At 37.7% G+C, this 27,468-nt stretch overlaps 1 protein-coding gene across 4 annotated transcripts in view; it reads left to right on the plus strand.

Annotated features, from left to right (window-relative positions):
- ANO3 (anoctamin 3) overlaps window positions 1-27,468 on the plus strand; it is a 314,333-nt gene that overhangs the window by 196,429 nt on the left and 90,436 nt on the right. For all 4 annotated transcript variants that reach the window (XM_031942598.1, XM_031942600.1, XM_031942597.1 and 1 more), the window contains 2 exons: window positions 2,588-2,684; window positions 10,063-10,123. In XM_031942598.1, coding sequence (XP_031798458.1) covers window positions 2,588-2,684; window positions 10,063-10,123 — 158 coding nt within the window. The remainder of the gene's footprint in view (window positions 1-2,587; window positions 2,685-10,062; window positions 10,124-27,468) is intronic.

Consider the following 27,468-nt stretch of genomic DNA (forward strand, 5'->3'; position numbering starts at 1 on the left):
AAAATAATATGTTCAAAGAGTTCTCTATGTAAAAAGGAAACAATAATCAAATCAGGCCATGATAGTAGATGGTACTGAGAGAGAAAACAGTAAACATTTAGTTCCATCAATTCCCATGACAACTTTACTTCCAACCGTATAGTTCAGAATGTTTTCCTAATTGCTGATGACAAAATTTGTGTGTGTGTGTGTGTGTGTGTGTGAGAGAGTGACCATGCAGCTGAACATAGGAAAACAGGAGGTCTGGGTTCCAGCATCAGCTCTGCCAATTATTTGTGGTGACTTTGAACAATTAATTAAACTACTTTGAGCCTCAGTTTCCACATTTGTGAAAAATGGGCATAGTAATACTTGTCCTTCCCATATTTCAGAGTATTATCATGAAGAATCAAGAGGTCATGGACATCAGACTAATTTGAATGTTGATGAGATGATCAATATCGTGGTTTGTTTTGCCCAGACGTTCTTTGTTGCTAGAAAAGCGCCTCTTGTAGGAATGGAAGAAAGTGGAACATAGGGAAAAGAGTCACTGGCAACATTGGACAGTTATGTTATAAAAAAAAAAGTCATTGAAAGTGAAATGATTAAGAAGAAAAGCATCAATAAAGCTTTTAAGCAGGTAGATAGAGAGAAGAGCATAAGGTGATAAATTATGGAAGAAAGGCATAAAGAAATAGAAAGACAAGGAAAAGAAAAAGGAAAAAAGCAAAGAAGTAAATACCATGAACCACAAAGATAAATACCTATTTGAATATTCCAGAGGATTCAAATTCTCATCCATCGGTCCATCTTTATTTTCCCATTCTGTATAGATTTTTGTCTCTATCCTACCAAACTCTCCTAAAATATATTTCTAATATGTTAATGACTATCTCTATTCCAGTCACTCTCAAATCTACTTATCCTATCCCAAACTCTCTCCTTACATCCAATTTTGAATCTCCAAATGCTTTCTAGGCATCTCAAACTGGATAGCTCCTAAACACCTTAAATTCAACATGTCCAAAACCAAACTCATTTTCTTTCCCTTGCCGCCTTCCTCCAAATTTCCCAATACCTTAGAGGGAAAAATCATATTCCCAGTCCCCCAAGCTTACAATATAGCTATTCTCCATTCCTCACTCTCATCCCCTACCCCCAATATTGTTGTCAACCCCTATTAATCTTACTTTCTTTTGACCACCATCCTGCTGCAGGCTCTCATCACCTCTGGGTTATTGCAATAGCTTACTTGTGAGTCTGCCATCCATCCACCATTCAGCCACCAAAATGATTTTTCTAAAGCATAAATCCAACCACGTCATCCTTCTACTAAAACTCTAGTGGCTTCCTCCAGGATGAAATATAAAATCCAATTTGTCTTTCAAAACCTTTCATAACCTAGCCCCCTCCTACATTTACAGTCTTCTTATATCTTACTCCCCAGTACATAGTCTTCAATCTGACTATGATCTCCTGGCTGTTCCACCCATAAGACATTTCATTTGTTCACCCTGATCATTTTCTCTTGCTTGCTTTCATGGCTGAAATACTCTCCCTTCTCATCTCTTGCTTCTGGTATTCTCACCTTCCTTTAAGTCATACTAAAATTCCTTCTTAGATAAGAAATCTTTCCCAGTCCTTTTTTTTTTTATTTTTTTTTATTTTTTTTTTTTATTTAATAGCCTTTTATTTACAGGATATATACATGGGTAACTTTACAGCATTAACAATTGCCAAACCTCTTGTTCCAATTTTTCACCTCTTACCCCCCCCACCCCCTCCCCTAGATGGCAGGATGACCAGTAGATGTTAAATATATTAAAATATAACTTAGATACACAATAAGTATACATGTCCCAGTCCTTCTTAATTCTTGTGCCATCCCTTTTTAAATTATTTCCTTTTTTTCTATATGTAATCTGGCTATATGTATTTCTTTACTAGTCTTTCCCATTAGATTGTGAGCTCCTTCTTGACAAGAAATGTCTTTTGCCTCTTTTTGTGTTTTCAACACTAGGCATTGTGCCTGTCACATAATAAGTGCTTAATGTATATTTATCGACTAACAACATTCTGTGGGTGACAATTTTAATACTCAGTCTGACTCTCTGTTAACTATCATTCACTTATATAACCAGTCCACCTCATTTTCATTTTTATATTTCCTTGTAATATTTTGCACTCTTTTCTATGACAAATGTCACTTTTACTAGTGTATGATAGCCTGAGTAGTCATCCTATGGTATGGTGGGAAATGATGGCTGTGATTTCAAAGTACTTGCGTTCACATTCCCAAACTGATACAACACACTTCATTGCTTAATCTTCCCATTTACTAAACAAAAATAAGAACTTCCAACCCTATTTATCTTAGATGACTATTTCAATGAGAGCTCTCTGTAATTCAGAATTATTATAGAAAATCAACCATTATGGTAGAATTTTCAAAAGTCCACAAAATGTGTGCATTGAACTTGACTATCTTCCTGTCCTTCCTTTTAAACATATTCCTTTTCTGCATCTTATACGACTGAATTAAAACCATAAAAATTCTTCTTGGAGTATTATTTTCCTTTTTTTAATTCCCTATGTTTGAATTCTTCAGCAAAGAAATCTGCCAAGCCACAGAGATCCTGATGTGCCCAATGTGTGAGAGAAACTGCATGCTCCAGAAACTGAATGAGAGCTGCATCTATGCCAAGGTGAATATAGCACTTTTTGTTTTTGTGAGTGCATTGTGATTTTTTAATTTACTGTCTACTCGAGTGATAAAACATGTCCACAAAGAAACAAAATGTGAATTTAGAATGTAATCAAGAGCAAAAAGTAATATCAAATCTGAAAAATGGAGTAATAAATTTATATTTCTGATGATCCAGGAGTATCCAGATATTAGAATTACATCTTACTTATTTTGGTAGGATTTTTCTCATCTTTTCTCCTTTTCTTGTTTACTCTAAATGTTAGCAAGTTGAGTTTTTGGTTTTGTGTTTATGGTTTGGTGGAAATTTATTTGTGGATTATTATAAGATCCCAGCTGAGAGCTGGAAAAGATCCTAGAAAGGTTCTTACGGGTCAACTAATCTAATCTTCCTTTTTTACAGAAGAGGAACAATGAATATTAGGAGCCAATTTAAAATGAGATAGAGGATAGATGAGTTTTCTTTTAACTCACTGTATTAGCTCTTAAGTGCTAGCCTGAACATTGCAAATGGCAGATTTCTTTGAGTATAGGAATAACTCCAGAGATTTTTTGTGGTGGTAATGGTGATAAAAAATTCTCAGATGCAGATTACTGACCTTAAAAGACATAGTTATGAAGCTCCCTCCAAGTAGTTCAGATCTGTATTAACTGTCAGAGAGCCTCAGATCTGGTCAGACGCTCTTATTTCCAGTTTCCAATTGGACAGTTTTAATCAAATACATGTTCATTTGTTCCAAAAACTCAAGAAAAAGAATCCCTCCTTTACAAGAACTAAAATATTACAAATAACAGGTAGCTTTCCCAGAGGAAAGCTCTTTGAGAGGGTCACTTTTCCTTTTGGAAAAGGGTAAATAGCTCTATAAGTATCAAGAGATCAATAATTTTGGAAAGAATTGACTTGATAATTCCTATGAGAAATGTGGGTAATCTAGGTGTCTCCATTATCCAGGATAATTGTTTCTTTAAACAGCAAAGCGCAGGTTTGGTTGGTCCTTTGGGGTGAACTGGGAGGATGAAATTTCTTAGTTTTGCTGTATAGATTTCTCTGATATTCTGTGATTTTTAAACTCTTATGTAAGTTATTTTCTTGCTATTTGAAAATACATGCATTACTGAAAAAGAAAGATTGAGATCTACATCCCCACACTGCCTCCTTACCATTCATCAGACAAGTTAAAAAAAATTTGCTAATATAAATTATATGATAGCAATGAAGACTGGGTTTCATGAAACCTTAGTCTCAGAGGGTTGGTCTGCTTGAAATTCTGAGGAAATTGTATCTTTCCCAGGGCTCCCCAACTCATAGGAGGTATGTTTTCTAACCGTTGTTTGGTCATTTTGGTCATGTGTGACTTTTTGTGACCAAAATTAGGGTTTTCTTGGCAAAGATACTGAATTAGTTTTCCAATTTCTTTTCCAGCTCATTTTGCACATGAAGAAACTGAGGCAAATTGGGTTCAGTGACTTGTCCAGAGTCACACAGCTAGTAATTATCTAAGTCCAGATTTGAATTTACATCTTCCTTATTCCATTTGTTTTTCCACCCCACCACTTAGTTGCCCCATAGGAGGATCTTCATTCTTACCATACCTTGCTACTTACTGCCAATGTCACCTTAGTCACCCCTAAGAGAGAGAGAACTCTTCTCATATATAAAATGAGAAGATTACGCTAAGTGACACCTGCGGTCCCTCCACTTCTAACTGTATGATCTAGGAGCCAACAAACTAAACACAACACAAACTAAAAACAACTAAACATTAAATGATAATATTTAGAAAATCTTCAATATAAGGTTTAGGTTTGGAACTAAGGAACTCATCTAGAGAGATGTGCTTTTTAATTCAATAGATATTTATCAAGCACTTAATATGTTCCAAGTTCTGTGCTTAGGTACTTGGGATACAAAGACCAAAAATAGCAATAATGATAATAATGATGATGATCCTGCCCTCAAAAAGCTTACATTCTATGAAGTGACTCATAAGTTTATTGCTCATTTTTCTTTTTTCTCAAACTGTCTTACAGCATATTTAATATCCTAAAACCAAGAATAATTGGGAGTAGTAAAAAGTTCATCTTTATGCACTGAGTGAATGTTTCTAAAAATGTTTGAAAAACCAAGCTTTGTTTCCACTTTGAGAACTGTATTCACAATTTAAAAAAAAGCCTTAGGATGATGTAAAATGGCTAAAAATCATAGCATTTTCCTTGGAAAAGATTCACTTTTTGCATATTTACTTTATATACAATGAATCTTCCCATACTATTCTTGAAGTCAATCATATAGAATCATGGATTTAAAGCCATCAGGTCCACAAGGATCATCTATTTTTTTAAATAGCTTTTTATTTACAAGTTATATGCATGGGTAATTTTACAGCATTGACAATTGCCAAACCTTTTGTTTCAATTTTTCCCCTCCTTCCCCACCACTCCCTCCCCTAGATGGCAGGATGACCAAATGTTAAATATATTAGAGCAGGGGTCCTCAAACTATGGCCTGCAGACCAGACGCACGGCAGCTGAGGACATTTAACCCCCTCACCCAGGGCTATGAAGTTTCTTTATTTAAAGGCCACAAAACAAAGTTTTTGTTTTTACTATAGTCCAGCTCCAACAGTCTGAGGGACAGTGAACTGGCCCCTTATTTAAAAAGTTTGAGGACCCCTGTATTAGAGTATAACTTAAATACAAAATAAGTATACATGTCCAAACCACTATTTTGCTGTACAAAAAGAATCGGACTCCGAAATATTGTACCGTTAGCCTGTGAAGGAAATCAAAAATGCAGGCAGGCAAAAATATAGGGATTGGGAATTCGATGTAATAGTTTTTAGTCATCTCCCAGAGTTCTTTCGCTGGGTGTAGCTGGTTCAGTTCATGACTGCTCCATTAGAATTTATTTGGTTCATCTTATTGCTGAAGATGGCCAGGTCATCAGAATTGCTCATCATATAGTATTGTTGTTGAAGTATATAATGATCTCCTGGCCCTGCTCGTTTTACTCAACATCAGTTCGTGTAAGTCTCTCCAGGCCTTTCTGAAATCATCCTGTTGGTCGTTTCTTACCAAGCAATAATATTCCATATTATTCTACAAAGATCATCTTGTCCAACCACCTCATTTTTATTGGTGAAGACACTCTAAAGAGTGATGTATATGCACTCATGTGACCTGAATTCAGCTTCAGCCATCAGATAAGGACAGTGAGTAGAGTGCCAGACCTGGAATCAGGAAAATCTAAATTCAAATTTGGTCTGAGACACTTATTAGCTATATGACCCTGGGCAAGTCACTTACTCTGTTTGACTTAGTTTCCTCATTTGTAAAATGAGCCAGAGAAGAAAATGGCAAACCACTCTCATATTTTTGCCTCTAAAAATCTTGAAATGGAGCCATAGAGAATCAGATCACTGAACAAAAACAACAGACACCTGGATTCCTTTGTCACAGATCTTTCCAACTATGATCCTATAATTTTGAAAATCAGAGTTCAGTAGTTTTTCCAGTCTTGGACACTGGACTCCAAAAACAACATTAAAAAAAAAACAAACCCAACACACTACAAGATTCACACCTATGATAATGTAATTATAAGAGATCATATAAACTGGGAGCCTCGGCCAGATTCAGAGCCAGAGAAGACAAATATCTGGAGGCAGGAGCTCAAGTCCTTGGAGAGATTCAATTCCATCTTCATCAGTCTCATGGTGGCTGGCCTGCTGCACTTCCCCCACTGAGACCAAGGCTGGTCTGAAAGGCTCTCAAGAAAGCTAGCTGGGCCCCAGGCAAGGAAACTAGATTCTGAAGGAGATAATAAAGAGTTTGTACTTTAACACCTGCCTATTCTTGTGGTGATTACTCAACTGAAACTAAGGCTGCTTCAGAGCCCTCCAGAAAAACCACCAAGAACAGAACACATTTCAGAAAAATTTCTCATAATACTTGGAAAGTTTTAATGTATATAAGTGGCAGTATAGAATGATTAAAATATTTCATCAAATCAGTTAGCTAGAGCAGTCATGGAAACAATTCAAATAGTCCCCAATTTTATTTAACAGTCAATGAGTCCCAGGCCTTTCTGAGTTAGAAGTTGAAGAAATGTTTTCTTACTGAAAATGTTTGTCTCTATCATATCTTTGTCGTCATTGAATTATGTTAGTCATGTCTGACTCTTTATGACCCCATTTGGGGTTTTCTTAGCAAAGATACTTAAAGAGCTCGCCATTTCCTTCTCCAGCTCATTTGATAGATGAGGAAACTGAGGCAAATTAGCTGTGTGACTCTGAACATTTTTTGCCTCAGTTTCCTCATGTTTGCCCAGAATCACACAGGAAATATCTCAGACCAAATTTGAACACAGGAAGAGGAATCTTTCTGACTTCAAGCCTGACATCTTAGCTGCTGAGCCTCCTAACTGCCCCTCAATCATACATCTTTTCACTCAATTATGAAATACCCATTAGATATTTGGAAGGTTGTAAAAAAAAAAAAATGGAAAAGCACAAGCACACTGAGAAGCTTGTACAATGTAAAGTAAATGCTTTACTCAGTAAATGCTTTAATGTTTGTTGATCTAATATGATTAATGGAGTGTGCCCAGTTTAGCAATTATGAGGGAATAGGTCCAAATTTCTTTCCAGAATGTTTATTGTTATTGTTCAGATATTTCAGTTGCATCCAATTCTTTGTGACCCTATTTGAGGTTTTCTTGGCAAAGATACTGGCGAGGTTTGCCATTTCTTTCTCTAGCTCATTTTACAGATGAAGAAACTGAGACAGAATTAAGTGATTTGCGCAGGATTACATAGCTTATAAGTGTCTGAAGCTGCATTCTATCCCATTTCTTCCTGATTCTAAGCCTAGTGATATACCCACCATGCCACCCAACTGTCCCAGAATAATTGTACCAATTCACAACTCTACAATAATGCTTTAATGTACCTGGTTTCTCAAAGTGCCTCCAATGTTTGCCATTTTCTTTTGTCAACTTTGACAATAGGAAACATATTTATTTGTGGATTTTATTTTTCTTGTGGAGGAAATGAATGAAAAATAAATACTCGTTCAATTAATTATTTTAAAAGTAAAGCACTAAATCAGAAAAAAAAATAAGATAGTAGGGGAGTTCAGTTATTCTTAACATAAAACAGACAAAATTATTATACAACCTGTACGGTCCAAGATTTGAAATGGTAGAGTAATTTGGAGAAGGAGAAACCCTTTGGTGTCTAAGTACATGGTTCATTAAGAGAAGACATAGGGTATTCTGCTTTGCCAAAGACATTTCAGGTGCTCACCATCAGCTATTGAAATAGAATCCCAGCCCAGGCTTTACTAAATGCATCAATGAAATCTACTTGTTCTCTTTCCTTCCTTCTTTCTTCTACCTTCATCCCTCCTCCCTCTCCTCTTCTTCATAAATAATATTTGTGAAGCATTTTAAGCATTTTACTCTGTCCAAATATTATAACAACATTTGTTGTGTTTGGAAGGATGGGAGTGACAAAGGAATTGGAGGGATAGGACAGAGTAAGGAAGGGGGGGGGGGTATTTTTGTTTTAAATGCTGTGGGAGAATGAAAAAGAGAAATTAAAATATAATCACCTCCAGACTCCTGTTCCAACTGGGAATTTTAAGTTCAGCCTGCTAACATCTTACTGATTTCAATTACTCTTAATTTTCCTGCCGAGGTAAGCTACCCATGCCTGGGAACTATTTGTCTTTAGTCTACCCTTTTCCTTATGTACATATCCAGTTCCCTGAATAATCAAAGGCAGGAATATAATGGACACTGGTGAATTCAAATCCACATTCAACATTTTATAGAGGAATATTTTGTTAACATAAGTCTATATGATTGGAATGACTCGGTTGATACTATACCTACAAAAATCTCTCCTCTCACTTTTTCTTTGAAAAGATCTCTTAGTGTCTCTGCATATGTACTTTTCTTCTGGGTTGCTCTTAATTCTTCAGTTAATAGCTAGAATTTCTATAGCATTTTAAAGGGTGGCAAGGCATTTTACAGGAGGCTTAGGTTTCAAACATCCCCACTGCCTCCGATCCAGCTTCACTGGGAGTATGGACAAGTGCCTCCAGAAAACCTCCAAGATTATAAATTGAATAAAATTGGCTAATCTGCATTCATAGAAGGAATTTCTGCTGCAGGAGTTCCCTATCTGAATGAAAACACAAATTTAGTTCTATTGCATTTTTTTTTCATGTATCTTTGTGCAGTAGACCAATGTTCAAGGCAGTAGCAGCTACAACACAAGCTTGGTGGCTTAGTGTCCAAGTATGGCTTTAGACATTTATTGGTAGGAGAAAGAGATAAAAGAGTGGGGATCATGGAAAGAAAAGACAGAAGAGGTAGGAATTTTGCTTAAATCTATAAGCTATGTCCAGGGACAGTTTAAGGCCATTATTTTGGTAAAGTGTTTAGCCCCTAGATAGAATTCTTTAGTTGTTGACTAAGAAAAAATAATAGATTCTCTCTTGCTTGGCAACTTCAGTTGTTACTCTCTACCCAATCATGTGGCATTCAGTCACAGCATCAGTCAGAGCAATAAATAAAGTATCACATGTACATACATATACGTACACAAACAAAACAGCAACAAAACACAGTTCAAAGACAATTAAAATCTTTATTCAAATCAAACAATTCTTTCACATATCTCACATTAAAAAGCATTTGGTTAAGTAATACAAATGTTCTTTTTCCCATTATTCAGACCTCATTCAACATTATCTTCTTTGACAAATTTTAAACTACATCTGACACCATTAAATTTAAATTATTAAAAGAATTAAATTAAATTATATGTAATTGGTTAAATTACAAAAATGTAATTACAAAAAAATGGAAGACTCTTTTGGAAGAGGTGAAAATTCTTTGGTCCCTAACAAAAGGCCATGGACCATGTGAGGATCTCAGTAAGGATCATATAGACATTAGATTTGTAGAATGCTGGAAAGAAAGCCTTCAACACTGCACATGCTTATTTTGCTAACAACAAGTCCTTCAGGATGTTACAAAGAGAGATCTGGTATGTCAGGTATCATTCTGTAAGTGGTCTATGTACCTAGATACTACAGAAATATTTAGTAAAATTTCAGAATTTTTTTAATAAGTATTTTTGAAAGGTGGTTATAACAGAGGAAATAGTCACAGAGAATGTAAGGAAGAAATAGGGTGCGCCTCTTCTCCAAATGTTAATGTAAAATATCCAGAAGGTTCTATATAAAGATAATTTCTCATTTAAAGAAAGCAAAAATCAGGAATGTTTCCCAATGAGAAAATAAATAAACCCCCCAACATGTTACCTTGATGGAATCAGCATTGACAAATTGTTTAATTTTTCTTGTAGGTGACACATTTGTTTGACAATGGAGGAACAGTCTTCTTTGCTATTTTTATGGCAATATGGGGTAAGTTTTCTTTCATTACTTCTCTCTGGGGGAAATTCATGGGGTCAAAGAATTGCAGATAAAAATGTGTTCCTCTGTCAATATTCATGAACTAGTCGAGCAATAAATTTGAGTGGTTGACTTCTTTGTCCCATATATCTTAAACGTAGCCTCCATAAATTAATTTTTCAATCTAAACCCATTGTCCTTGTTGCTACAAATTAAAATTTTTCCCCTGGCCTTTCCCTCAAATCCTCAAAAAGTCAAGCTGTGGCATCTGCATAGCTGGGGAGATATTAGAGTTTGTTTGTTTGTTTGTTTGTGTATGTGTTTTTTCTGGACATATTATTCCTTATCAGTCTCCAACTCTAAAAAGCAGAACATGTCTTTGTAAAGTCTGATTTATGCACATAGAGAGTGATCTTTACATTCTTTATATTTTCAGGACTAGTTTATTTAAAGAGATCACAGCATGTGGACCTTATTCAACATTCAATTCCATACACAAGCTAACAATAATAGCCTAACGTGCAATGCCATTACATTCAGGAGATTTTGTTTTGTGTTATGTGAGGGTGTTCAAACTATTTCTGGTTTTTTTCATATTCTCCTACAGTCATGTAAGAGGAACTTTGTGGTCCCTTCTCAGGAGTCCTACATCTTGTCATTTATATAGAAAGAAGCCTTCCTATAAACCTATGGAGTCTTCAGCAAGTTAGAATTTTAGAAAATCTTGGGATCTTGGCAGTTTCCTTCTTTGATGAAGTTATTTCAGTCTTATCAGTGCCTTCCCCAATCAGCAATCTCTCCCCAGAAAACTACAGATTCATTTCCAGGGGCTTCAGCTTTGGAGTGATGATGAAACAGCAGGAGTAGAAAAGGCAGCGGGGTGGAAAATGTATTGCTCTTACAATCTTTGTTTTCTTACATTTTGTACCAAATTCTCCCCAGATGAGAAGATCGTGTAGGATGACCAGACTAGTGGCAGGTCAAAAATGTAGCTCAAACCAAATATCGTATCTCTCCATTAAAAAGAAGGCAGATATAGTAATGAAATTATAGAAATGTCTTTAATTGAGGGTGTGGAAGTGAAGAGAAAGAGTGCTAAGAGCTTCAGAATAATTTCTAGCTGACAGGAGCTTCTTCCAGTCCTATTTGCCTTGAATTTGGGTCATTCTTCCCCTTGAACAGGGTCCTAGATGATCACTAGCTTCATATATTGTCAATATGCAATATTTTAGCTTTTTTTCCAGTAAATATTGTCCTTTGAAGGGAAAGTGGGGCTCATTATGAAAGACATCTTAAAATGGAGGACTTCTTTTAGAGAAAATAATCAAATATAAACAAGGCTGGTGGGGGACATCTAACTTGCAATTTGATTTATGTTCTTCATCAATCTATCCCCATTGGTCTCATGATATTAACATGTGCCTCATGTTTACATAGCTATCTTCCCCTAGACATCTGAAGAAAATGCATTTCACACCGGCCTGGGTGGGAAATGCGAGTCTGCACTCTGATGTCCTGTTCCCCATGGCTTATATAAAGTGTAGACTGTAGGGAAAATCATCATTTGAATATTGTCTTCTACCTTCTCTGTGTTCTTCTTCTTGAGTGGGTCATCAAGGCCTGCACGTTTGAAGAAGCTGGAGCCTCCAAACTTCAGATTGAGAGAGTCTAATCGGTGAACTGAAATAATAACAGAAACATGCAAAATGGTCGTATAGAAGTAGCCATGGCAGGATTAACCATGCCCAAAACTCCCTGGGTATTGTTTGAGGTAGGAAACGAGTCAGGACTCCAGGAGGTCTCTGAGCTTAACAATTGATCGGGGGCTATTTCTTCTAGTCCTAAAAATTGTAATCTATCCAAATGTGTCTGTGTGATGTTATCTTGTACTTGTGTGTGTAATGTACACAGACATAGTCACACCCATGTGGGTTTGTGTTGCATGCGTATTCATAATATGTTGCATTTGGATGCATTTATTGAAATATATATACAGTAGCGTGGATATGTGTATAGGTACACATAAATTTACACATAGGCATGCATATTGTAACATAGAGGGAGTGCTCTGGACCTTTCTGGGTGTTGTGTGTGTACACAAACACACATATGTGCATACAAGCACACATATGTGCACTTCTATGTAGACTATGTCAATATATTTATGTCTAAATATTCATATTTATATATGCAGTGGAATATTTATACATGTGTGCATACTTTGGCATGGAATAGGGCTCTCTACATGTGTGTGTGTGTATATATATATATATATATATGTGTGTGTGTGTGTATTTGTGCATGATCTATATATGCTTATATGTGAACTTGTTCTGTGTGTGTGTATTCTATCATGTGTCTTCTACAAGTATATGTGCATATGTTGCTATGTAAACATACATGTTTGTATGTATCATTTGAAACAATTGACCAGTAGCTCTCAGCCCAAGCTTTACTTGCTTCCCTTTTGTGCTTTGTAGGAAATAGCAATCATTTCTCTTCTAGCCACAAACTCTGAGAATCTTCCCCTCCCAGATTGATGATTTTAAGAAGGTAAATTAGATCATCTTTTGTCTTGATTCTTATCTAGCTTTTAGTTGCTGAATGGGCATTGCTTACCTCAGGCAAATTGAGACTTGGAAAAGACCACTAACTTAAAAAGGTGAGGGTCTCCCACTGCGTCAGAGATTAGCTCTAATCATCTTGCTCTATGTCTTGCCACTGGCTTCTGATGATTCTAGAGGATGAGTACACAGCCCTGCCTCCCTTAAATCCATTCACTTGTAAGTCAAGATATCACAGTTCTGACATCACTGGTCTTCTTTGAGGTTAAAGTACAAATGATATTTTGTGAGTAGTAGTTGCACCACTGGGGACCCAACTGGCCAGTTTTACTTCCCTTCATTACTTTCTTTCTCCTTCCCTCCCTCCCTCCTTTCTTCCTTCTTTCTTTCCTTTCTTCTTTCCTCCATTCCTCCCTCCCTACCACCTTTCCTCCCTTCTTCCTTTCATCTCTCCCTCTATTTCTCCTTCCTTTTTCCCTTGCCACCCTCCTTCCTTTCTTCCTTCTTTTCCTCCTTTCTTTCCTCCCTCCTTTCTTCACTGCTTCCCTTTCTTCTTCCTTTCTCCCTAACTTTTTCCCTCCCTCCCTTCCTTCTTTCCTTCCTCTCTCCCTCCCTTCCTTTCTTCCTACCTTCCTCCCTTTCCTTCCTCCCTTTCCTTCCTTCTCTGTTCACATGGTCAATCATGCCTTTATATGTGGGTACTCTGCCCAAAAGAATATAAATTTTGGTCACTGAAACCTCACAAAACATATTGGATTGGAGGAAGTGGAATTTTTTTTCTCTTCCCTACTTATTTATTCTATCTTTTTTTTTAATGGGACAATTAACTCTTTTAACCCAATTAGTTTCATTTATGATTACTTGAAAATAGAGCCTTGGAAAGGCAGACTTTGCTTAAGCCCATCAAGATTCACATGGAACTACTTGACCATGCCTTAAACTCAAATCATTCTGACTCTCCTAGATTGGCCAATGGTAAGTCCCAGCCCAAGCCTATCTTGGGCACTGTTTTGGTTTTGATGGCTTAGAGTAAGTAATTATAGCAAATGTTTCTCTTCTAGACAGAAATTCTGAGGTTTTTTCCCTCCCAAATTGTTTTCGTTGCTGTTGTTGGGTTTTGTTTCTGTTTCTGTTTTAAGCAAGCAAACTAGGCCATCTTTTTGCCTCATTTCTTATCGAACTTTAGTCACTGGATGGGTTTTACTTCAGACCAACTAAGACCTGGGAAAGACCTCAACTTAAAAAGAGAAGGCCTCCCACTGCAAGTGGGGTCATCTCCACATAGGTCTTGACTCATAGATGATCAACCCTTGAGTAGAATGTAAGACTGATGAGTCTGCACAACCCTGCCTCATTTAAATCCAATTCACTTACAAATCAAAACATCCCCTACCATCCCGATTCATTGATCCTCTTTGAAAATGAAGGACAAACAACAATAAGAAGTGAAATGTGTTCTAAATGTGTTTATGTTCCATGTGTGTCATATGCATGTATACATTTCTTTATGTTTGTATACTTTAATTATTGTATATATTAATTGGATATTTGCATTCATATATACATATCTACACATCTATGCAATTTTGTGGTATGGAGATAGCACTCCAAATCTATGTGTATATGTAAATGTGCTCATATATGTGTATTTGTACACATGAAATGTGTGTGTATGCCTCCATTGGAAGGTGTTTATGTGTACATATAATTCATATTATAGCTTAGGTTTTGATCTCTGGCCTAATATCAAGAAGTTTTGCTTCAAACTCTAATTAGCTGTGTGGCTCTGCAGAAGTTGCTCAGTGTCTTTCAACCCCACATTCTTTATCTGTAAAATGGGGATAATCATAGCACTATTTCCACACGTTATCATGAAGATCAAATGAAACCGTGTAAAGATAAAAAGTCCTCTGCAGACATGGAGCACTCTAAAGTACATGAGAGAGAATGAAAGGAGGGAAGAGGAGAAGGTAAAGAAGGACAAGGGAGAGAAGAAGTGACAGAAAAGAGAGTGTCAGGCAGCACATCCCATGCGATAGTTTGGACTTTTAAGTCAAAGTCTTCTGTTCATAGCCCAGCTCTAATTCTTTCCAGTCATTGGACTTTGGCCAAGTCAGTCTCTCTAAGTGCCTTTAAGCACCTCCCCAGGCCTTTCATTTTATTTCCATAGGAATCACCATAGTAGGAAGTGTAGCTCCTTCTCATATCAACGTGTGTTAATGTGATTAAAATCCATAGCAATTGTCTTGAATCTGACTTTCAAAAAATATGTAAAAACATGATTTCACAATCAGCAAGTTTCTCTGTGATAGTGAATGACACTCCACTTTTTCAATAGACTAGTGATATGAGCCCTTGAAAGTAAACAAGGGAAAAGTGTTGGGGGAGTGGGGTCAGTTGCACAACTTAAGGTGAACTATAACAACATCTCTAGACCTATTTCACAGATTTGCCACAGGAGCTAATTTGGGAGCAGAAGATTGTCCTTTAATGTTGCATTGTTAGTAGAAACCAAGAAAATAAAAATAAAAAGTGTTGTGTTTAATAGATTGAATCCTGATAAAGAACAGAATTTTGGTTGCTATCTGAACTTATCAGAATCAGCTAACTTTGTTGACCATGACTCAATTATGCTCAGAGTTCACTGAAACACTTTTTATGTATGAGGCAGTAGCTAACCCCAAGGAGTATGGAGCAGAGATTAGGAAACACTCATGTCATGTGGAAATTTGAAAATGCAAGATTTGTCTGATGAGTAAGTCAGACATCAGAATTAACAACATCACATCTGGTTCAGCTTATTTTATTTTATTAAAAAAAAAAAAAAAAAGATCCTTCATTACTTTATTACTTAAGGTAGTTTACCATTCCGTTCTATGGATAGTAGAGATGACAATTGCTTTCACTTGAATCTAGATAATAATTCCAAGTGACTGGGAAGTGGGTACAGTGAGATTCTATAAAGATAGATAAAAGGGCATTGACAATCCTTTCCCTTCAGTAGCATAGAGAACAGGATCGTGGTGATCCAATCTTTAGAAATTCATGGAATGTGAATAAAGCTTTGTTTTATTGTTTCTGAGAGACAGCAATATCTTCATACTCTTTGGGGCAATGTAATAGATGGATTGGATGACTAGATAAATAAAGTATTTATTAAACAATTGCTCTGTGGCAGCTAATATGCTAAGCACTGGGGATACAAACATGAACAAACAAAACAGTCACTACCCTCAAAGAGCTTACATTCTAACCTGGGGAAGACAACTCACCATAGAGGTACTGAAACCTGGTGAGAGAGGGCTAGGGAAAGGGGATAATGGGCAGGAGGAACAATGAAGCAGGCGAAGAGAAGGAGGTAGAGTCCAGGCGAGAGTTAGATGAAGTGTGGCTTGGGTCCTTCCCAATATGGTGGTCCTGAGGAAGAAGTCACTAAGGAGAGTGGGATGGCAATGCGGCATTCGAGTTTCTAGATTCTAAAGCAATTAAACAAAATGATGCATTATTTACCTCTCCCCAAATCCTTCTTTGAAGTCCAATTCAAAAAACTTAGTGTGGGGATTCTAGAATGGGTGCTTTCAAATCATTTTTGCTAAAAAGGAAATGTAAAATCAGATACCCATTCCCCTCCCAACCTTCACTTACTGGCTTGGATTATTTCAGCTATAGTCTTTCTGGAGACTGTAAGATCAGAGATCTAGCAGGAGGAACTTTGGACACTATCTCGTCGAGCTTTATTCCCTACCCCTCAACTTCAACTTACAGATGAGTGAACTGAGCACCAGGAACATTTAATGATTTATCAGTGACCATATAGTTCATTAGGGATCAGAGGCAGGACCCAAGCTTACGTTTTCCGATGGCATAAATGGTGCTCTTTGCAGAGTTGTTTTATATATATATATATATATATATATATATATATATATATATATCTTCCTTTGAAATAGGATGAAAAATAATAAAGTCAAGTTCTCCCACCCACTCCTCATTGATGGGATTATAGGCTATTCTAAGCGTTCCTTGATTAAAAAAAAAAAAAAAAGACTACAGTGTGCTTGGAAAGTTCAAATACTGATCTATTTCTTACCTGGTTCACTCGTATCATCAAAAAAACGATGGTGGTTGAACAAATTGTTTTTCCTCTTCCTGTACAGCATAAAAGCAACACTGACAAGTACAGTAGTTGCTAAAACAGATCCAAGAATAACTCCAAAAAAGAGTCCAAAATTTGATTTCTCGGCTGGGGAGAAATAGCAAAAAATGAATTTGTGGATTATTTGCCAATGACAATAGACAATAAAATCACAAGAAAGATCTCAGAGGCCATACACATAACTCATTCTTCCCTTTTTATAGATGGGAAAACTGAGGTCATGCATGCGCTAGATGACCTCCTAAAATCTCTCTCAACTCTAGGCTTATGATCCTGCTATGAAATTTATTAGGCAGGATCAATACCTAATACTTTCTCTAAAACTAATCTGGGACACTAAGAGCTTAGGGGCTACATAGTATATGTCAGAGATATATCCTATAGGAACCTAGGCAGATAGATGATGATGGGAGTGGTCCAAAACTGAAGTTTGGCAGGGCAAGCTCTTTGAAAGAGTAACGGGACTAAAGAGGATAGAACAGAGCTTTGGTCCCCTTATTCTATCAAAGAGCTTGCCTCAGTTTTCCCATTTGAAAAAATTGGTTTGCTAAGAGGTAATCATGGGAAAAGGAGGAAAATGTAAAGAGTGCAAGGGTGAAAAGCTTGAAACTGAGGCTGTGGTGGATTATGTGCCATGATAAAGTCATAAAGTAGGTTGGGGGTTTCAAGGCAGAGAGAGAAGAAGATAGTAGATTGTAAACAAAGAACTTTGAGATTTATTTAAAATAGAAGTGCTACATTTGTTGGAGATGGCAAGATTAAGGATGTAGCCACGAAAATGGAAGTGCTACATTTGTAAATAGAAGCAGTAGAATGGAGGAGGAGGAGGTCATGGGATAAAAGGAGGCTGAGTTGGATGAAGTATGAAGTTGTATGAAGGAGAGGTATTAGGTAGTTTGGGGCCCAAACATGCAACCAAATGGACAGAGAAGATAAGAAAAATTCAGTAGGAATATTGCTGTTCAGTCATTTCAGGCATGCCCAACTCCTCTTGACGTCATTTGGGGTTTTGTTGGCAAAGATACTTGTTTGTCATTTCCTTCTCCAGCTCATGTGACTGCTGAGAAAACTTGAGGCAAGCAAGGTTAAGTGATACATCTAAAGTCATGTAGCTAAGGAGTGTCTCAGGTTAAATTTGAACTCAGGCTTGGCATTCTATCCATTGCACCACCTAGTTGCTCCAGGAAGATTAGTTAGTAGAAAGTTAGGTTCTGATAAAACTGAGACAAAGATAAAATGAAAAGTGATTGACTGTGATTTGGCATAGGACCTGGATGAACCTTGTCCATAAAACTAAAGACCAGATATTATGGTCACTTAAGTTTCTTCTGGCTCTAAATATCTATCCCTCCCAGGCCTCTAATCTTTCTCTTTTTACTTTGTGGGGCTTGATAGCAAACACCAAATCAGATCCATCCAGAGTCCCATCTACCTCACCATCATTGCCCTAGGATATGCATTTTATTCCTCTATGTTATTCTAAATGCAGGACTTTGAATCCAGGTTTTCCTGTATCTATGTCCAAATCCTGTAGCTAAGAATTTGTAATTGGATCTCCTTGACTGCAGCAAGGTACTAGCTAATAGGTAACATTTATAGAGAGCTGTTTAAGGTTTGTAAAGATCTTTACAAATGTTATCTCGTTTGAGATTCACAATCTTGGGAGGGTGATAATCACAATCCTGGAAAGGTAGGTGCAGTTGTTAAAAACTATTTTTACAGTTGAGGAAACCGAGTTGGACAGAGGTTAAGCCCAGGATCATACAACAAATGTCTGAGACTGGAGTTAGGTTCAGGTTGAGGCAAGTGACTTAACCTTGTTCTCCTTACTTTCTTACCTATAAAATGAGCTATAAAGGAAATGGCAAACCATTCCCAGTATCTTTGCCAGGAAAATTTCACATGAGATCATGAAGAGTTGGACATCACTGAACTACTTCTGAACAATAATAGTATCCTGACTTCAGAACTAGTGACCTGTCCACTGTACCACCTCGTTACCCCTAGCTGAATAGATCATCTACTTTGACAAGCCAACAAGTGAACAAGGTTTTTTGTCAAAAGGATCTGTAATGAGCCAAAACTGTTCTAAGAACTAAGCATGTTAAGACAAAAGAAAAATGACAGAAAATAATGTTCTTCCTGCTAATTCATAGAGTACATAGACTCATAGATTTAGAGCTGACAAGGGATCTCAAAGGTTATCCAAACCTCTAACCTTACAGATGAGCAAACTGAGATCCAAAGAAGTTACTTGATATCTAAAATCATGCAGGTAGTATCAGAGGCAAAATTTGAACCCAAGTCCTCTGATACTTCCATATTATGGAGTCCTAAGATCATAGATCTAGAATTGACCACTCAGCCTTGAACTCCAGAGCCAACATTCTATCCAATGTGCAGTATTGTCTTTGTTTGAATGTGATCTTGACTTCAAATGAAGGCAGTTTTGTTTTTGCTTTTTCCTGTTTTATATCACTTTTCTCAACTATAAAAAGATAATGAGAGTCATTGCAGGGTAATGGGTAATGTATTGACTTTAGAATTAGAACATTCCATGATTGAGATATACAATTTATGACCATAGAGCAAATCTTTTAATTTCAAATCTTCAGCCACTCAGGTAGTGCTCCAAGTTACTGAGACAATGCCAAATTCCATGAACAAAGGGAATTTCTATCTCCCAGCATTTCCCTATATCAATGAAATTATAGGTTTGGAATCCTCAGAAAAGCCCCATCCACAACACAGAAGGAAATGATGTTAACAACTAATATTTATACACTACAGTGCTGTGATTTAGAAAGTACTTCGTATGTATGATACTACATCCTTACCAAACATGAGGAAACACTGACAAGTATCCAAAGGAACAGGATTTCCTACATAGTGACATAATTCCTACACAATTAACATAGTGACTAGAAGGTTGGCCCTGTAATCAGCAAGTTCTAAACTCTAGTTCTTGCTCAGACACTTATCAGCTTTGAGACCTTAACCAAGTTAATTACTTAAGTAGTTAACTTACCAGTTAAGTAGTAACTACTAACCAAGTAACTTAACCAGTTAATGCTGCCTCAGTTTTCTCATCTGTAACAAAAGGATTACAATACCATCTCCTTCTCAGGGTTGTTGTAAGGACAAAAAAAAAAAGGATAATCTATGTAAAGAACTTTGTAAACCTTCAACTACCATTTGTTAACTATTTTTTGAAGGTGGTGATGTCATTATTTAGTAATAAAAGTAGTAGTAATAATAGCAACAGTGATAGAAACAGTAGGAGGAGGAGCAGGAGCAGTAGTAATTAGTATAATAGTAGTAGCAGTAGTGGTAGTGGTAATAGTAGGGGTAGGATACTTACTTTCTTGGTATGTGATGTCTGACACAAGTCTTGAGCTATCGGAAGCCTTTGAGATTTGTATTTTTGCTAGGTTTACAGAATCACTTGAGTCTTCAAATTCTGTGCTGGTAGTAGAAGGCAAAATGAAGACCTTATCATCAGTATGCGTGACTGTTGTTGGATTCTGAGTGGAAATTGGGGTTGTACTAATGTCAGAAGACTCTTTGGGCTTCACAGGTCCTTTGGTTTTCTTGGAATCTGCTGTGGAAGCAGAGATTTCAAAGGAAAGAACAGACTCAGTAGTAGAGATTACTAAAGATGGTGTAATGTCTGTTTCTAAGCTCATGTCACCTGATGCAATTTCCATTGGCTGTACCATTTCGGTCTCAAAGGAAACATTAGAATCAAGGGGTGCTTCAGTAGCATCTTCATTGAAGATTTCTTCAGCAGGATCGTTCAAACTTGGAAGGGCTATGAGTTCCTCATCGTTGGGAGAAGCAGTAATTGCATCCCTGGGGATTTCAAGGGAAAGAACAGACTCAGTGATTGGATTTGCTGGAACAATGTATGCTTCTGAGCTTGAGTCACCTGACAGCATTTCAGTTAAATTTGCTACATTAAACTCTTCTTCTCCAGAGAAATTGTCAAGTTGAGTGGATTCCTCAATAGAATCTGAACTTACAGTACTGTTTTGCCTAGTTAATGTTGAGGAGTCAGATGCAGCTTCATATGAGGGATCAGATGAGGAACCAGATGAGAATTCAAATGAGGGATCAGATGAGGACTCAAATGAGGTCTCAGATGAGGATTCAAATGAGGGATCAGATGAGGATTCAAATGAGGTCTCAGATGAGGATTCAGATGAGGGATCAGTTAAGGGATTAGTTAAGAAACCAGATGAGAATTCAAATGAGGAATCATATGTGGCGTCAAATAAAATTTCAGAGGAACTGGATGAGGATTCAAATGAAGGATTAGATGAGTATTCAAATGAGGTCTCAGATGAGGTTTCTAATGAGAGATCAGTTGAGGCTTCGAATGTGGAGCCAGAGGATGATTCAAATGAGGGATCAGTTGAGATTTCAAATGAGTCAGTTGAGATTTCAAATGAGGGATTAGTTGAGGCTTCAAATGTGGAACCAGATGAGGATTCAAATGAGGGATCAGTTGAGGCTTCAAATGCAGAACCAGATGAGGATTCAAATGAGTGATAAGTTGAGGTTTCAAATGAGGGATCAGTTGAGGTTTCAAATGCAGAACCAGATGAGGATTCAAATGAGGGATCAGTTGAGGCTTCAAATGCAGAACCAGATGAGGATTCAAATGAGTGATCAGTTGAGGCTTCAAATGCTGAACCAGATGAGGATTCAAATGAGGGATCAGTTGAGGTTTCAATTGAGGGATCAGTTGAGGAACCAGATGTGGCATCAAATAAAATTTCAGAACTGGATGAGGCTTCAAATGAGGGATCAGATGAGGTTTCAAATGAGAGATCAGTTGAGGCTTCAAATGAGGAATCAGATGAGGATTCAAATGAGGAATCAGTTGAGGCTTCAAATGATGAATCAGGTGAGGAACCAGATGAGGATTCAAATGAGGAACCAGATGAGGAACCAGATGTGACGTCAAATAAAATTTCAGAAGAATCGGATGAGGCTTCGAAAGAGGGATCAGATGAGGATTCGAATGAGGACTCAGATGAGGAACCTGATGTAGCATCAAATAAGATTTCAGAAGAGCTAGATGAGGCTTCCAACAAGGAGTCAGTTGAGGTTTCCAATGAGATGTCAGTTGAGGGGACTTGATGTAGCATCAAATAAGATTTCAGAAGAGCTAGATGAGGCTTTCAATGTGGAGTCAGTTGAGGCTTCCAACGAGGAATCAGTTGAGATTTCCAAGGAGGAGTCAGTTGAGGCTTCCAATGAGGATTCAGTTGAGGGTTCCAATGAGGAACCAGATGTGGCATCAAATAAAATTTCAGAAGAACTGGATGAGGCCTCAAATGAGGGATCAGATGAGGATTTGAGGTTCCAATGAGGAACCAGATGTGGCATCAAATAAAATTTCAGAAGAACTGGATGAGGCCTCAAATGAGGGATCAGATGAGGATTCGAATGAGGAACCAGATGTGGCATCAAATAAAATTTCAGAAGAACTGGATGAGGCTTCGAAAGAGGGATCAGATGAGGATTCAAATGAGGAATCAGATGAGGGACTTGATGTAGCATCAAATAAGATTTCAGAAGAGCTAGATGAGGCTTTCAATGTGGAGTCAGTTGAGGCTTCCAACGAGGAATCAGTTGAGATTTCCAAGGAGGAGTCAGTTGAGGCTTCCAATGAGGAGTCAGTTGAGGGTTCCAATGAGGAACCAGATGTGGCATCAAATAAAATTTCAGAAGAACTGGATGAGGCCTCAAATGAGGGATCAGATGAGGATTCAAATGAGGGATCAGATGAGGATTCGAATGAGGAACCAGATGTGGCATCAAATAAAATTTCAGAAGAACTGGATGAGGCTTCGAAAGAGGGATCAGATGAGGATTCAAATGAGGAATCAGATGAGGGACTTGATGTAGCATCAAATAAGATTTCAGAAGAGCTAGATGAGGCTTTCAATGTGGAGTCAGTTGAGGCTTCCAACGAGGAATCAGTTGAGATTTCCAAGGAGGAGTCAGTTGAGGCTTCCAATGAGGAGTCAGTTGAGGGTTCCAATGAGGAGTCCGTTGAGGCCTCCAATGAGGATTCAGTTGAGGTTTCCAATGAGGAACCAGATGTGGCGTCAAATAAAATTTCAGAAGAACCGGATGAGGCTTCGAAAGAGGGATCAGATGAGGATTCGAATGAAGAATCAGATGAGGAACCTGATGTAGCATCAAATAAGATTTCAGAAGAGCTAGATGAGGCTTCTAACGAGGAGTCAGTTGAGGCTTCCAATGAGGAGTCAGTTGAGGCTTCCAATGAGGATTCAGTTGAGGTTTCCAATGAGGAACCAGATGTGGCATCAAATAAAATTTCAGAAGAGCTAGATGAGGCTTCCAACAAGGAGTCAGCTGAGGCTTCCAAGGAGGAGTCAGTTGAGGCTTTCAACGAGGAGTCAGATGAGGCTTCCAATGAGGAATCAGTTGAGGTTTCTAACGAGGAGTCAGTTGATGATTCCAATGAGGAATCAGTTGAGGCTTTCAACGATGAATCAGATGAGGACTTAAGTAAGTGTTCAGATGAGGAGTTAGCTGAGATTTTTATTGACTTGAAACTGCTTATCTCTGGATCCTGGCTACCCTGGCTATTGGCTGCCAGGAAACTAGCCAGAATCAGCATCAAGAAGATTCTGGCAGAAGTTAACATTTTGGACTTCTTGAGGGACCACCTTTTATTTGTTTGTTTTTAATATAGTATCTATAAGAAAGGATGAACAAAGAGTGTCAGTTACCAGGTAAATCTTTCTACCTATGACAATAATTTTCATAAAGGTATCTCCATTAAAACACAAGGCTTTAAGGATGCATTGCAGTTGAGAATATATATTATAATAAAAGACAAGAACAAATAATTTTCTTCCCCCCCCCAAACAAAATCCTGTTCTTGTTTATGCTAGAGCTTTATGGTTTGAAAAACAAAAAATAACGATGTTTAGTATGCAGAAGAGAAGATGGAATAGTTTTATTCAACTATATGAAGTACAGACCTGTGGAAGAGCAGAAATAAGCTATGTGTTACTCAACTCCTGGAGATAGAACTCCGAACTATGAGTGGAAGATTCCAAGCAGCAGACTTTTATTTTAATGAAGAAAAAGGATCCTAAAAATTAGAGGTGTACAAAAATAAGATGAAGTTTCTTGGGAATCCTGCTTCAGGAGGTCTGTTTGCAGAGACAGAATGGCCACTTCTAGGAATGTTTAGAATTAGGGACCAAATCATTAGCAGGATAAATGTAGAGGCCTGCTTTTATTTAAAATAGTATAGAAAGAACATGATGTGAATGAACAATAGCTTTTATGGGAAGGAAGGGAGTTTTCTAAAAAGTAGAGTAAATCCACTATTAATCAACAACTATTTATTGAGTCTTTTATGTGCTAGACGTTAGTAATACACAAAGGCAAAAACACAGTCCCTATCCTTATAAGTTTTTTTTTTAACATAAATACACATGTATATTTTATATGCACCTACAAAATCAATGTAAAGTGATAGGGTAGTGAGTAACAGCACCAGCTTAAATGTGTGTGGCACCTTGTATTTCCTCTGACTTGAAGGAAACTAGGACTTTTCTATGTGATAGAAGTTTGGAAGGAATACATTCCAGGAGTGAAGGACAATTGCAAAGGAAGAAAGACAGGAGACAAAATGTTTTGCATGATTGACATGAAAATGACTAGGTGAGATACTATTTTGCAGCATCTGGGGGCTGGGGTGATAGGGATATTAATGTGAAACTCAGATGATTAGGGCCAGATTGTGAAGGGCTTTTGGTATCAAACCTAAGAGTTTATAACTGGTCCTTGAAAAACTGGGGTGGATTGAGTGGAAAGGTGGCATGATCTAATAAATGCTTTAGGAAAATGAGTTTGGCAGCTGCCTGGAGAATGGATTAGAGAATGGAGATGTGGAAACATCTGGGAACTGATTCCTCAGGTCAGGTGAGGGATGGTTAGCAAGCAAGGATAGCACCAAGATCACAAATCGGGATGAATAGAACAAGACTGAGGGGGGTGGTGGTGTGATTTGATGCTGGAGATATCGAGTTCTACAATGGACACTCTGAGTTTGAGCTGCTTATAACACATCCAGTTCAAAATGCCCAGTAGATAACAGATAATGCTGAGGAACTGAAGATGAGAGCTCCAGAAAGAAACTGAAACTAGAGCTCGGGAATCCTTCCCCATGGAGATAATTCAAGGATGTCAATTGCTAAGGTCACTGAAAGAGAAGGGAAAAAGTCTAAAAGAGGTTTCTCTGTCCCACTCAGAGTTGGGGGCATTTTATACAAGCTAGCTTCCAGATCTGCATCTCTAGGAGGCTATCTCCAAGGCCATTTAGCCCAAGTCTTCCCTCCCTTTTTAGATAAAGATGAATCCTAGAAATGTACAATGATTTGACCAAGATCATATAGGTTATCACTTACAAAAATGTGTGTGTATGTGCATATTGTACGTGTCTTGTGTGTGTATGTGTGCATGAGTGTGTTGTAGGTCTATGTGTGTCTATGTGGATGTGTGTATATTTGTGTGAATGTGTGCATGTGTATTTGTATGTCTGTATGCATGTGTGTGCGTATAGGAATGTGTACATTTTATGTATGTGTTTGTCTGTGTGTGTATGTGTGTGTGTAGTTTGGGGGGTATATGTGTCTGAGTGTATGTGGGCCCATATGTGCACATGCATATATATGTATTGTTATGTGTTTATTAGTATATCTGGGTGTGAGTTTGTGTGGCAGTGTTTATGTATATATATGTGTTTCTAAGTGTGTGTTGTCTACATGCGTTTATGTGTGTGCAATTGTGTTCATATGCATATTGTATATTGTGTTTGTATATGTGTGCATGTGACTGTGCATTGTGTGCTTGTGTCTGTGTTCATGTGTGTACACACATATGTGTGCGTTGTGTGCCTTGTCTGTATATGTTTATGTACATGTGTGTACACATATGTGCTTTATGCATACACTGTATATGTGAGAGATAGATGGGGTGAGGAGAGGAGAGAGGGAGGGAACGATTAGAAAGATATTTGAAACTGGGGGTGGATCCATTGTCAGTGCTCCTTCAGCGAATCCCCACCGTGACACTTTGAGTGGGACATAGTATGTAAAAGCTCAATCATCTGAACTAAATGTTTTCTGGTAATTCAACGTAAGCCACACCAATAGCTATTCACTATGGTACTTGTGAGGAAGAAGACGATTCAGGGCTAAAGGACTAAGATGTTGAAGCTGTTCTGTGGGTTTTGATACTCCTGAGTAGAGACATTGAAGCTAGGGGACCAGACAACTTTGCCTTGGAGTCAGGAAAACTTGGATTCGAATTCTGACTCAGATACCTACTAGATGTGTGACTGTGAGCAGGTAACTTAGCTTCTTACTGTCCTAGGCAACTTTATAATCTATAAATTCCATGAGTTGCTGATCTTCAGGAGTAGAAAGAATGTCTACACTGAGACTTCCCTAAAATGTTCAAGTAAAAATTCTGAGCCCTCCCCACTCCCCCACAACCTCCTCACGCAGGAGGCATGCTCCCTGTATCTCCTCAAAGCTGTTATTGAAATCCTTCTTCTTTCTCAGCTGGGTGGTCCTATAATGGTGATTCTTTGTTTGTACACACACACACACACACACACACACACACACCTTCTGCCTACCTCTTGGGCTTTTCTTTTAATCCAATGCCCCCCCCAAAACTGGTAGAATCAAAAGATCTCTGTTGAAATCTCAGCCCTGGTTTTAGGTCTACTATTATGTTTTATATTAAAGAAGGGGAGGTAATATGTGTGGAAAACAGAAAGCTAGATTTGGAGTTCAAATCCTACTTGCAACATATATTGGCTGTGTGACTAAGCAAGCCCCTTCTCTTCTCAGTGGCTCCAGTAACCTTCCATTATATTCAAATTCAGAACAAGAACAGAACTAATACTCGGCATTAAATTAGAACATAGCCCCAGTGAAAGTTCCTGAGATCAGGGTGATAAGAAGGACAAGCATCTCCCAAGGAATGCAGCAATCATAGAACCTAATGAGGTTCCAGAATCTATGTTCCTATGATCTATTCTACATCAAGTCTCTTCCTGTGTTCCTCATGTAAAGAAAATCCAATCTCTTTATTCCAAAGTATAGCTTGAATCCATCCATTATAAGATCTTTCCAGTTTATGGCATGAGATATCTTGACCCAATTTTTAGCAGACTGTCCTATGGGACCTCTGAGGTACTATCGCACTTTGAAAGTCACTCTTCTCCCTAAAATCCATATAATGATTTCTAAGCTTGTACCTTAATTCAATGATCTCTTCCCTGAGAAGAAGCAGAATTTTTCTGGGGTGGGTGGACTTTTGGATCTGAAGGAGTGAAAGGAACCCTTTGGGTCTCCTTTCAAATGCTAAACTGCTGTCAGGGCCCTGATCTAGTTCAGGTCCCAGAACTTTAGCACCAGAATAACCAAAAAAATGATGGATTTATTTATGGCAGTGGCAGATAATGAGTGAAATCTGTACTCAGAATCCAGATCCTTGGAAAACTGAAGTTTTTAAAAGCCAATCTTTATAAAAGACTCTTAAAAGCAATAGCTTTAGATCTGCTGGGTTCT

The sequence above is a fragment of the Sarcophilus harrisii genome, chromosome 6 (genome assembly GCF_902635505.1).
Source record: "Sarcophilus harrisii chromosome 6, mSarHar1.11, whole genome shotgun sequence".
NCBI classification, from domain to species: Eukaryota; Metazoa; Chordata; class Mammalia; order Dasyuromorphia; family Dasyuridae; genus Sarcophilus; species Sarcophilus harrisii.